The sequence below is a fragment of the Lycium barbarum genome, chromosome 9 (assembly GCF_019175385.1).
Source record: "Lycium barbarum isolate Lr01 chromosome 9, ASM1917538v2, whole genome shotgun sequence".
Classification (NCBI taxonomy): Eukaryota; Viridiplantae; Streptophyta; class Magnoliopsida; order Solanales; family Solanaceae; genus Lycium; species Lycium barbarum.
Genome location: NC_083345.1, coordinates 1,678,011 through 1,691,231, shown reverse-complemented (window position 1 = coordinate 1,691,231; position 13,221 = coordinate 1,678,011). Strand labels below are relative to the sequence as shown.

Below are 13,221 nucleotides of genomic sequence, written 5' to 3'. Positions count from 1 at the left end.
CAAATTAAAACAGAAGGAATATAAAAAATATTCTTCTTTCTCTCTTTTTAGTTAGTCGTGAGGTCATGATATTATATTTTCTCTGAGAGTTATTGATGTGTTTGTATTTGGGACACAATGGATCCCACAAAATGAAATTTGGAGAAGGTGGAATGTATGCAAAACTTATCCCTATCTTGAAGATGTGATAACTTTTTTGTATGTAACATGAATTTGGCGTTTGAAAATTAATGGGTAATGTATTTGTAAGTTTCTATATCTGGTGCTGACTGTGTATTAGGCTTTGGGATGTATCCAGTCACAAGTAATTTTATAATTGAGCTAAATATTGCATATTTTGCTTTTAAGTTTCTGGTTCACTCATTCGTTATAAAAAAAACATTACTTCTTCAAAGCTTGTACACCATTACAGAATTTCTGGCTACGCTACTGCCTAGAGCGACATTTAGTTAATACTAAAATAATAATTATGTTCACAGTAAGATATTTAATGGATTTATTAATATATATATATATATATATATATAAATGGATGGAAAAAAATTATTAAACTCATGTGAACCCATAATCTATCCTCTGAATCTGCCCCGGAGATAGCGGTAGGCAAATATTATGCATTTTTACTTCAAAGAAGAAATTCTATGCAGTTCATATATATACACATTATTTTTCTCTAGACGTAATTTAGTACTAGTTCTTTTTCAATCTTTCTTATGCAAACCAAAAATCATAGCTCCTAATTATTGAATTACTCAAGCTACTCAAATTTTCTATTACTAATCAATTAAGTTGAACAAACAGTTTAAAGTTCAAACTTTATTCATGCAAAATATACATGTTAAGACTAATAGGGAAAAACATGATAAAAGAAATTAAATTGAGCTACACTGGCAAAGATAGATATAAAATTTATTAGATTTTTCAACTTAGATCTTGTATACTACTACAAAAAATGATAGAGAAGGAAAATGTGTAGAGAGACTACCTCCACATCCTTCAGCCAACGGAAGTACGATATACCATATACGTACTACATAACAGAGGAAACTTGGGGTGAGTTTGGTACGGAGGAAAACATTTTCTAGATATTTTCCCATTTTCTCATGTTCGTTTAATAAAAAAATTTAGAAAACAATTTCCTCAAAACTGGGGAAATGACTTCCCTAATAAAAGTAGGGAAAACAAGTTCACCCAACCCAATCCCATTCACTCTCAATCCCCCACCCCCACACCCCGCCAATTTTATTTATTTTTTTGAGAAAAAGTTTTAATATTATTTTTGGTTTTTTGCAACCCCGCACCCTACCCCCCCCCCCTCCCCCCGGAAAAAAAAATATTTTTTTTGAAAAAAAGTCAAAACTCCCCCCCCCCCCCCCCCCCCCCCGCCTGCAAAAACCCTATTCTTTTTGAAAAAAAAGTTTTGACTTTTTTTTTTTGCACCCCACCCCGTACCCCTCCCCCACCCCCCACACCTGTACCCACCTCAATAAAAGTAGGCGAAACAAGTTCACAAGTTCATTCCACAAACCACCCAACCCAATCCCAACCACCCAACTCCAACCACTCTCGACCCCCCATCCATTCCCCCCGCCCAAAAATATTTTTTTTTTTCAGAAAAAGTTTTGACATTATTTTTGGTTTTTTGCACCCCCCACCAAAACCCCGCACCCTATCCCCCCTCCCCCCACGCAAAAAAAATTACTTTTTTTGAAAAAAAAAAGTTTTTGACTTTTTTATTGCACCCCACCCCGCACCTCTAGCCCCCTCACCCCTACCCCTCACCCCTCCCCCCGGGCAAAAAACAATTATTTTTTTTGGAAAAAAAAGTTGACTGTTTTTGCACCCCACCCCCGCACCCTACCCCTCCCTCACCCCCGCACCTCTACGCCTCTCAGTCCTCCCCCTCCACCCCCCCCCCCCCCCAAAACCCAAACCCTGCACCCTACACCCCCCAGCAAAAAAACAAATTGAAAAAAAAAAGTTTTGACTTTTTTTTCCACCCCCACCCCACCCTGCACCCTACCCCTCCCCCATCCCCAGCAAAAAAAATATTCTTGAAAAAAAAAATTGACATGTTTTTGGTTTATTGTACCCCTCAACCCCCACCTCACCCTGCACCTTACCCCCCTCCCAAAAAATATTCTTTTTGAAAAAAACGTTTTGACATTTGTTTTGGTTTTTTGCACCCCACCCCCCCTCCAAAAAAAATTGAAAAAAAAGTTGAAAATTATAAAAATTGAATGTTTGCGTGGTTAAAAATTAAAACTTTTGGAAGGGGTGATGGGCTATTTGGGGGGGGGGGGGGGGAGGAGGGGGGTTGTGTGGTGAAAAGATTTTTTTTGGGTAGGGGGTGTCTGAGGGTGTAGAAACCCACAAAAGATAATAAAAAACTTCAAAAAATAATGTTGGGGTTGGGGAGGGGGGTGTTGGTGTGGTATAGGTTTCCACGCAAGGGGGGAGGGAGCTGATGGGGCATGTGGTCGTGTAGAAAATTTAGAAGAAAAATTAAAAAATTCAAAAAAAATGTTGTGGGTGGGGGGTAGGGGTAGGGTGCGGGGGGAGGGGGTGGTGTGTGGGTTACGGGAGTGGTTGGGGTGGGGGTGCAAAAAACAAAAAAAATGGAGGGGGGTGGGGGCGTAGGGGTGGGTGAGTGGGAGTGGGGTGGGGGTGAGGGTGGGGGGGTATGGGGTTGGGTTGGAGTTGGTGAGGGTTGGGGTAGGGGTGCAAAAAACAAAAACAAAAAATAATTTTTTTTGGAGGGGGGGCGTAGGTGGGTGGGTGGGAGTGAGGTGTAGGTGGGGTATGGGTTGGGTTGGAGTTGGTGAGGCGTGGATGAGTATTTTCCGGAAAACGTTTTCTATCAACCAAACGAACATGAGAAAATAAGTAAATAATTCACTTATTTTCCACGACCCAAACGAACATGAGAAATTAAGTGGAAATTCACTTATTTTCTAGGAAAACATTTTCCTCCATACCGACCACACCCTTGAAGATTATAGTGTGTGTTTCCGGGTCATTCGCACAAATATTCGATTTCAGGGTGGTCTTTAATTTTGCCCCTCAAATAGCTGGGCCTTAATTTTTGTCCTTCGACACTTTAAATAATAAAAGAAATGGCCAAAAATACCTCTGACACTGTGGATTGGAACCCAACAGAGTTATGCTATAAGGCATAGTTATGTAGTATGCCTTTTCCAGTATAGTTTCATACTATAGATTAATTTCTACAAAACTAGGCCTTGTCCGGCATAGTTATGTAGGAACTAAGTTATATAGAAACTATGCCTTCTCCAGCATAGTTCTGTGTAAATTAAGTTATCCTACAGAATTATGTCTTGTCTGGCGGCATAGTTCTGTAGGATACTATAAAACTGTGTCTTGTCCGGCGACATAGTTTTTATGAAAATCTTGCCTAGCAGATTTTTTTTTTTTTTTAACATTGCTGGGTTCGAACCAAGAATCTCTAATTTCATGAACCAATGAATGAGGATACTTTAGCTCACAAATTCTCATTAAGTGAGAAGTAGAAGCAAAAATTGAAGAAAAGCGATTTAAGGGACAAAAATTAAAGACCAACCCATCTGAAGGCCAATCCGCCCAATTATTTTGTGTGTTTCCCTGTTCGTGTTTGTGCGACTGTAAAATGGGTCATTTGTGTGGGTAAAATTCCAAAATTAACCGCTTTGGGGACTTATGTAATTGAAATATTGCTATAGATTCAAAAGTCCCTCAAAAATAGCTAAGTCTAAGACTTCATGCAATTGTCATGCATGAATTTCGATTTTAAGAAAGTGAAACTTCATCATAGTATCCCAGAGGAAATTTAGGATACAATTTAAGATATTATCATATAGTTTTACTTTCTTTAAGTTCAAAATTCTCGCCAAATCCATGACCATATTTTGGACTTTTACTTATTTAAATTTGAAATCCATGGCACTATAATATTTTTTTCCTATCAAATGTGGCTATTTTTATAACAATTATCAAATACTAATTATTTACTTAAAATTGTCTGAAAAGTGACTAGCGACAGCGAGTATTCCCTCTGTCTCAATTTATGTAACACTTTTCGCTTCTCCAGATTAAAACTGTATAAACTTTGACTATCATTTTAAGATGTTTTTCTTCATCAAATGGATATGAAAAAAGTTGCAATTTATAGTACTTTTCGTGTACTTTTCAAATATATAAATTTTGATGTTAAAATATCGAGTTAATCTAATTCAATTTAGCTTCAAAATTTAGTTAAATTGACCCTCGAAAAGCTAAAAATGCCACATAAATTGGCAGAGGCAGAGCCAGGATTTCAAGTCTGGGGGTTCGAATCATAAGACATGACAAGGACCTCAAGCTAATGTATAACAACCGTTAAACTAACGAACAAGTATCGGTATTTAATATATTCAAAAAAGCGACAAACTACTTATATACTACATAAATATAAGCATTATCATTACAATTGCACTCGATGAGTTGTCATCTTTTGAAAACGATCAATGTTCGCATCATTAGGTACACTTTCAAATACTTCATCCTCTATATAACAAACTAAACAATCATTCAAAAAGCCATCACTAGTTCTACTTCGCAAGTCATTTTTAATAAACTTCATTGAGGAAAAAGCTCTTTCCACTGTTGCAGTAGCCACAGGTAATATCAAGCTTAACTTCACAAGCAAATAAACAAGTCCTCATGTCTTGTGCATATTTGATTTAACCAACGCCATTGAAAGATCTCCAAGTCCTTTCAAATTTGAAAAAGCTTTGTCCACTTCTCTCACATAGTAAATATAATTGTCAAGATCAAAACTAAGATCATCAAGCTTGGAAGCACCGAACTCATTTGGATAATAAGTAGCAAGCTTCATGATCCTGTTTTTATCATAATTTGCAAAAGAATTCTCGGGACTCAAACTAGCCATGCCAAGAAGTAGATCAGTATTCACTTCACTAAAACGATTGTTAAGCTCTGAAAGTTGCAAATCAATAACAGCATAAAAAACTTCCACACGCAAATGATGAGAACAGATAACACTTGAGCTTTTACGCTTCGACTTTCCAAGACCATACTTCTCATTCATTTCCGGGATCATAATACCATTCTTTTCACAAAATAAGGAGACGTCTTCTACCAAAGAATTCCATTCAGATTCCCTCATTGATTGCAAATTTTTTTTTGTGAAATCAACAAGCTTCATAGCACTAACAATATCTTGATCTTTTCGTTGGAAAGCCATATTCAAATCATATGTAATCACCAAAATTTTCAACATCAAATGCAACATGTAGATAAACTCATAAGATCTAATGTCTTCCACTAGACTTTATGTCTTCCACTAGACTTTTTGCCATTGCTTTCTCATGATAATTTGCACCCTCATTTGCAAGAACTCCAAGTACATGCACAATTGATGAGAATAAGGAAATGAAGTTACGTACCATCTTAAAATGAGATCCCTAACGGGTATCACTAGGCCTTTGAAGTCCAAGTTCTAGATTTAATCCACTTCCCGTATGAACTTCACCGAGCACTAGTAATTCCTCTAATTTTTCAGCTTGATCATCTCGAAGCATCTCCCTACGCTTAAAAGAACCTCCAACGATATTTAAAATATTGGCAAGAATGTCAAAAAAATTATTCACATCATGATGTTTTTTTTGCAACGGCTACAAGAGTCAATTGCAATTGATGAGCAAAGCAATGTACGCAATATGCCGAAGAATTATCTTTCAGAATCAGAGTTTTAAGACCATTAATTTCTCCTTGCATGTTACTAGCTCCATCATAACCTTGTCCCCGTATTTGAGATCGACTCAAAGAATGGTCTAAAAGCAAAGAATAGATCACTTCTTTCAATGACTTTGCAGATGTATCTTTCACATGAACAAGACCAAGAAAACGCTCAATAACTTTACCCTCCTTGTTTACATATCTCAAGACAAGAGCCATTTGTTCCTTATGAGAAACATCCTTAGACTCATCAACCAATATCCCAAAGTAATCTCCGTTCAAGTCTTCAATAATTGCATTCACTGTTTCTTTTGCACAAGAATTCACAATGTCTTTTTGGATATCGGGAGAAGTCGTGGTGTTATTTTTTGGAGATTTTTCTAGTAACACATTTTTTACATCTTCCTTCTTATCGGCATACCACTTTAAGAGATCTAGAAAATGACCCCTTCTTGTAGAAGTTACACACTCATTGTGACCCCGGAAAGGCATTCCTTCTTTTAAAAGATACCTTATCACATCAACCGAAGCATTCAAGCGAACCCGATAATCACCTTTAAATTTCTCGAAAGGCTTGTCAAATGAAGTTAGAATAGATTGTTCTTGATTCATCAAATCTAGCATCATCATGAAACGTCGAGTATGAACACTATTCACTTCACCCACATGCTTTTTAAGCCTTTCTATACCTTTATTCCAACTTCGAAAACCTTTCGTTGTGAAAGCATCACTTACTTTTTTTCCATATCCTCCAAGCTCATTTTTAAACAAGTAACAACATAAGCAAAATGCTGCATCTTTTTTAACACTATATTCTAACCATTGAGAATATGGATCGTCAAACCAATCGGGATTAAAATGACGCAATTCTCCTCCAATATCTCTACTTGGAAATTCAAATTCTTCAGATTAGCAAGGTTTCTTTAGTATGTAATATCTCCTCACTCGGTCACGTATATTAGGAGAAAATTTCGACATTTGTTTTCTTTCAGCAGGATCTGATTTAAGATCCAAATCAGCCAACACTTTGTCATTATCCGATGCATTGAAAAGATTGACAGGCGACGAAGAACTTGGCAAAGGAGAGCTAGGAATAGTATTTGAAGGAGCTTGAGGCTTGAAGAAATTCGTGATCATCTTGACTTTTGCTTAAAGATCCTAAAAGTCAAGAAAACACAAATTACACTTCAAATTTTGGAGAGCATACAAAAGCAATATAAATCTGATGTAGTTCACCATAGCTTTTAAAGGCTGTTAACATTTAACAATCAAATAATCTTAGTGTAGACTCATCTAAAAACAGCATTTGCACTTCTTTAATCAATCATAGTTCACAATCTTAAAGTAATTTATTTTGCAAAAAATATCTTAAGCTTGTATACTGTGTAGTCTCATATTTAAAAAGAAACATATTGCACTCTATATAAAAATTAGAAATAAGAAAAGGACCACATACTTGTTTGGTATTGAAATTTGGAAAGCAAAACAGGAAAATTTCATAAATATAGAAGGTCAACAGGAAAAGGACCACATACCATACCAGTCGGCAGTCAGCAATCAGAGGTCCGTCGGCATCGCGTTCTCCAGTGAAAGGGGGCAAACGAAGTGGTGATTTGCAGGCTTCAAGCAAAAGTTAAAACCCTAGCTTTTTTGAAAATTTATTTTTGATTTGGCTTTGTTGTGAAAGAGAAAGATGAACTTAAAAAAAAAGCTGGCTTTGGATCGTTAATATAAAGAGAAAGAGAAAGATTTGGCTTTGTTGGTACAATTTATATTTTGTACCCCAAATCCCAATGGAAAAAGCTGCTTCGTTTGCCTTTTTACTTTTGGGTTTGGATTGTTAATTTTATATTTTGTACCCACAAATCCCAATGGAAAAACTACACTGCTTTATACCAAAGAAAACAAAAAAGAAAGCAATGGGCGCTAGTGGGATTCGAACCTGCATCACGAGTGGGATAGCACTTCGCTAGGCACTACCCAACAACTGAACCGTTTGCTTGCTTATGTATGGGGGTTCGCAAGTAAATATTATCTATATTTACTAATTTTTTTAATACAAATACAAGGTCTATGAAAAAGCTACTGGATTCGGCCGAACCCCCCTATATCACTGTAGCTCCGCCCCTGTAAATTGGGATGGAGGGAGTACAATTTTTAGCATTCGGACAATAACCTTTATGAGGTCATTTCGTTAGCACATTAGTTTAAATTTTGATATAAATGAAAATATTCAATTGCTTTTAAAGCCAAAATTTAGGCCGTTACGTTAATGGAGATATAATTCAGAGTATGATATCGATGAAGGCCATTCAGTGCAAATTTCATGTGAAAACCTATTTTGGTTCGATTAAGCAAGTGTCCATTTTGACCGATCTTTTTCCATGACTCTTGACATAGTGGATTACTAGATTTTTTTTATGAAGTAATGAACCTCTGCTAATTAACAAGCATGAAGAAAATAAGAGATAGAGAAAACTAGATATTCTATGATCATCACAGAGTTTATAATACACTCTATGATTATATTACAAATGAAGATGCTTAAGTAATGTAAAAATAAAAACGGAAAAGGGCCAAAATTACCCCTGAACTTTGGGAAATAGTTTATTCATACCCTTCGTTATACTTTAGGATATACTCTTACCGTTATACTATGGGGTCAATTATACCCTTATATTTAACAACTGTCACGTGGTATCATCCTAGCCCTTCAAAATTATTTTCCTCTCAAATAATTTTTTACCCACTAAAATAATCCAACCCGACTCGATTTTTTTTTTTCCAGCCAAGGGGTAATGGGTTGGGTCCGTATCACTTTGGCTGGAAAAAAAATTCAGGTCCGGTCGGGTTGGGTTATTTTAGTGGGTAAAAAATTATTTGAGGGGAAAATAATTTTGAAGGGCTAGGATGATGCCACGTGGCAGCTATTAGACATAAGGGTATAATTGACCCCATAGTATAACGGTAAAGGTATAATTGGCCCTAAAGTATAACGAAGGGTATGGATGAACTATTTCCCAAAGTTCAGGGATAATTTTGGCCCTTTTCCGAAATATAAAAGTCATGAATAAAGTTGAGTTATCATCCTCAAACTTCATGTTATATATGTATGAACTAAAAAAGATAGCTTGCCCGTCAATCTGAAGTATTTTCCTCTTGTCTTCTTCTTCAAATTTGTCCAACAATACTTGATAGTTCATCACTTCTTGAATTTATTAGATCTTTTTAAAGTTGTTGACACTATCAGATGATTCTGCTTCGCCAATCGGATCGATGGGTGCCTTGGAACAAATTCCTCAGTCACCTTACCATCCCAACTGTGTTTCCTTCCATGTGTCTTCGTTTTGCTTTTGTTGCTTCCACTTCTTTGTTGCCTAGGTGAGAGATCTCCATCCTTGACCACCTTATCAAAGCATATGTCTAGCATAGCATCCTCATTATCCCCATCGGACATGTCATCACCATCTCCCAAGTCAATATCATAAGCTGTAGGTGATGTTGCTTGCTGCCCCATATGCCGAGGAGATGTGGTACTGGTTGTGCAAATTTGCTTATGAACTGAAAACCATCAAAATACCTTATGAAAATAGCATAATCATTAGAGTTAGAGTTGTCTTCGACATGTTTTCATATTCTGACAACAGAAAAATTTACCTAATACTTGATATTCTATTCAAAATACAGTTGGATCTCACTAACAAACTGGAGTAACTAGACTTAAAGAATCAACACCCCCTTATATTTGCAATATTCATTTGATCACAAATTGCGTCTTAGCTCAAATTTTGTATGGACGTGATCGGATAGAATTTGTATCTACAAATATAAATTTCAGATTGATGTAAAAAAATGTAACCTACTCATAAAAATTGTACAACATACATGTAAACAAAACGTAATTTACACATAAAATTTGCACGGTACACAAAAATACTAGAAACTAAAAGACATAGGTTCATCAATTTAACAGGAAAGAAAAGATTAAAAAATTTAAAGAGTTGGCAGCTAAGCTATGGGGCAATTCATCGTGTGGAGTTTCACTATTTTTTTAAAGTTTGGTACGCCAAAATGCCAAATCTTTTTAAAAGTATCTATAAATGGGAGAGGAATGCATATTGTTTGATCATCCACAAATTAAATATCAACAAACTTCTATAAGTTAATTAAATTCATCCAAAATGGCATTCAAGGCAAATGTTTTGCTTATTTATTCTTTGGTTCTTCTGATAATATCATCAGAGGTTATTGCAAGAGAGATGGTTGAGCCTTCACTTCCAATGCTTGAGTGTAAGTTTTTCAATTGTAGTTTTAAGTACTAATAAAAATCTTCATATGACAAATTAAATTAAGTGCATTGTTTAAAGGGAAAATGGTAAAAATAAAAAATCTTTTACTATACGAATAATATCTTAGTTTTACCTTTCGCTTTAATATAAAGTCATCTATATCCTTAACATTAACCCGATATATAAAATATAGTAAATTTTACCATAATTAAAAGTAGATGAGTACTTGAACCTTTTTCTCGAAATATCTTAACACATTGAACTCACATACTCTATGTTGGAGCTCATTCAAAGTCAAGAGTAGATACTGAGACAATTTACTAGCTAGCACAAGAATATATGTAAAATACCCCCAAAATATAATTAAGGGTAAAATTTAGATATCCCATGTAGCAGATGGGCATAGTTGTTTCTAGCATTTGCCTAGTCTAGGTAACCATTGATCCTATATGAAAAACGTGGTATTGACTTTGACTATAGATAAAAGAAAATAATATAATTATTAAAAATATGCTATATTTAGTTACGTTCTTTTAACATATTTTATTTTCTCCATTATCAAATAGAGTACTATACATAAATTTTGATGCAGCAAATGAAGTTCAGAACACAATTAAGATGAACGACGCAACGCTTCACGGTCAGAAAAAAGATGGCGGGAGGAAAGGAAAAGTTGGTTTTAATTTAATGTGTTTTGCTTGCGAATGCCCAAAAAAGAATGATGACGACAACGACGATGATAACAACAATAACAATAACAATAACAATAACAATAACAGCAACAACAGTGGTGGTTTTGTCGATGATGTATGTAAAGCCATGTGCTGTTAGAAACAAAAGGATCACAAGCACTGAATAATCATTTTCTTCTGATCCATTACCTAATAATATATACTTTGTGCCCTAATATTATATACTTTGTGTAATAATATGAGATTGGTTGAATAAAGGAAAACTTTGAGTTATCCTCATGTTATTTTCCACTTTGTTTGTAATAATAATACGAGTTATCACGAAAAAAGTAAAATAGTACGAATTGTAGTACTGCTTACTCAATTGTTATGTGTGCAAATTGTACATGAGACTATGAGAGGCAATTAAATTAGGTCATGGCCTCTTTTACCTGCTGTACTTTAATGTAACTATGTAAGATATAAATTTGAATTAATAAAGGAAAGCTGTAAATGGTTTTCCCCTTTCAAACGATTTGCAATGTTTATTTATATTGTCTTAATTTGCTGTTACGATGGGACGTAAAAACAGTAAATACTTACTCGTAATTAGTATTTATATGAAACTCAGAAATTTAATCTTAACGGAAAAAAAATTGAGAATGTACTCAGAAATTTAATCTTAACGGATAAAAAAATTGAGAGTGTAAATATAATATATGTATGACACAAACAATTCCTATAAAACTTTGTCGGAGAAGATATCGGAAAAGATGGGTTACAATGAATGGGTCTATTTATGTACATTTGGGCTTCAATCCATTTTTACATATGTAGGCCCATACGAAATCAGCACCAACATAAATATTCCTTTCCTGTCATTTTCATTCAGTTAGGTTCATTTTAGCAAAGACTTATTTTAGCCTACCAAATAATTTGTTGCCACTTGGCATTAGTTGGTTAGATAAAGGAATCTAAATAGGTGTATATATATATATAGGAGACCATGTACAGTGCATTAGGAACTCAATACACGAAAAGGGAAAATTTCCAAATCTTCACTGCTTTATTATTTTATTTGCAGTTTCAGTTTCTGTTTTGACATGGTATCAGAGCAGGTTTAATCCTGTAGTTTTAATTTTTTTTTTTTTAATTTTTTTTTTACTAAATTTCGCTTCTCTAACTTATTGATTCACAATGGCAACTTCTAGTGTGCTCAGTGATTCTCTATCACCTTCTGCTGATATTCATGGCAATTCGCTGAGTGCTGGTGTTACACCTTGGAAATCCTCCGTACATGTACAGTGAATGGGTGAGCGAAGGACATAACATATGCGATGTTTTGACGAGCAAGAAATGATATAAATGACCCTAATTAAGATCTCAAGGACATCCGAGATGAGGAAAGAAAGTTAGTAAGGAAAAGCGAACCATATGTTGTGTATCAGATGAAAATAATGAATAACGATTCTGTGATGGCATAATGATGGTTAGAGACATGTTATAACGTCCCTAAGATTGGTATTGAGGTGTTAAGCAAGTACTAAGAAGGTTCCATAAGGATCGGAGATCAAACGAGTAGACAAGAACAAGTCTCGAAAAAATGGGCAAACATACGGCCAGACATACAGGCAGTATAAAATCCACGGACCGTACGTCCAATCGTGGATTTGGCCCAGCACCATATAGTTCACTGGACCAAACATACGGTCCAACATACGGTCAGTAAAAATTATACGGACCGTATGTTGGTCCGTATAAAGTCCCTCGGCCAGATTTCAATTTTAAATATAAGGGACCCTTTCCATTTTTTTTTCATTTCATTTCCACTCTTCACTTCAAGAACCCTCTAGAGAATACTCTAACATTCTTCCATAAGAAAACTTCAAGGGGAATTGACGAGAAACAACATAAAATCCATGGAACAAAGCATATGAAACTCAAGTAGGATTCATCTTCTTCAAGAAAACCCTAAGGAGGCAAAGTGAAACTTTGGTGCAAGAGGAAGAATTCCATTCAAAGCTTGTTCCACCATCATCTAAGGTATGTTTCATGATTTTACTATGTTGTTTAAGGGATTGGAAGGTTAAGATGCTTGGATTGTAGAAAAACATGGAAAATGAGTTTTTAAAAGCATGAGTAGTGTCACAATTGAATGGAAATCATGAATGTTGATATGTTGTGATCATGAATATATTATAAGTATCGTTTAGACCATGGGATAAGTGTGACGTATGAGGAGATGTGATGATAGGCTAAAATCACTAAATGTGGAGAATTTGGAGGAAATTGGTGAATTTTGCTAAATGTATATAAGCGATGATTGTTGGTTTCTATATTGTGATTATTGTTGTGAATGTTTGGGAGCTGAAATAGAATATGAGAAACGTAGTAGAAACAAAGGAGATGCTGCCCAATTTTCCCTAGAAATAGAAGCCCGTTTTTTTATAATTGCTTAACTAACGACGGCATGAACTCTCTTGAAGGTATATACGAGTGCATCATAAGGGAAACGAGCAAGCGAT

At 35.3% G+C, this 13,221-nt stretch overlaps 2 protein-coding genes across 2 annotated transcripts; one reads left to right on the top strand and one right to left on the bottom strand.

The window, feature by feature from the left end:
* Positions 1-5,389: 5,389 nt before the first annotated feature.
* LOC132610969 (uncharacterized) lies at positions 5,390-7,699 on the bottom strand. Its single transcript, XM_060325376.1, has 2 exons — positions 7,272-7,699; positions 5,390-6,894 (listed from the first exon to the last, which is right to left on the bottom strand). Exon 2 carries the CDS (start codon positions 6,364-6,366, stop codon positions 5,650-5,652), a length of 717 nt encoding a protein of 238 aa, XP_060181359.1. The 5' UTR covers positions 6,367-6,894; positions 7,272-7,699; the 3' UTR covers positions 5,390-5,649.
* A 1,236-nt stretch (positions 7,700-8,935) lies between these two features.
* LOC132610231 (uncharacterized) lies at positions 8,936-11,113 on the top strand. Its single transcript, XM_060324534.1, has 2 exons — positions 8,936-10,026; positions 10,618-11,113. Exons 1-2 carry the CDS (start codon positions 9,918-9,920, stop codon positions 10,854-10,856), a joined length of 348 nt encoding a protein of 115 aa, XP_060180517.1. The 5' UTR covers positions 8,936-9,917; the 3' UTR covers positions 10,857-11,113.
* The last annotated feature ends 2,108 nt before the right edge of the window (positions 11,114-13,221 follow it).

Coding starts and splice junctions, on each gene's coding strand:
- LOC132610231 (XM_060324534.1), top strand. CDS start 9,918: ATGGCATTCAAGGCAAATGTTTTGCTTATTTATTCTTTGGTTCTTCTG. Junction 10,027..10,617: donor TTCACTTCCAATGCTTGAGT/GTAAGTTTTTCA, acceptor ATTTTGATGCAG/CAAATGAAGTTCAGAACACA.
- LOC132610969 (XM_060325376.1), bottom strand. CDS start 6,366: ATGATGATGCTAGATTTGATGAATCAAGAACAATCTATTCTAACTTCA.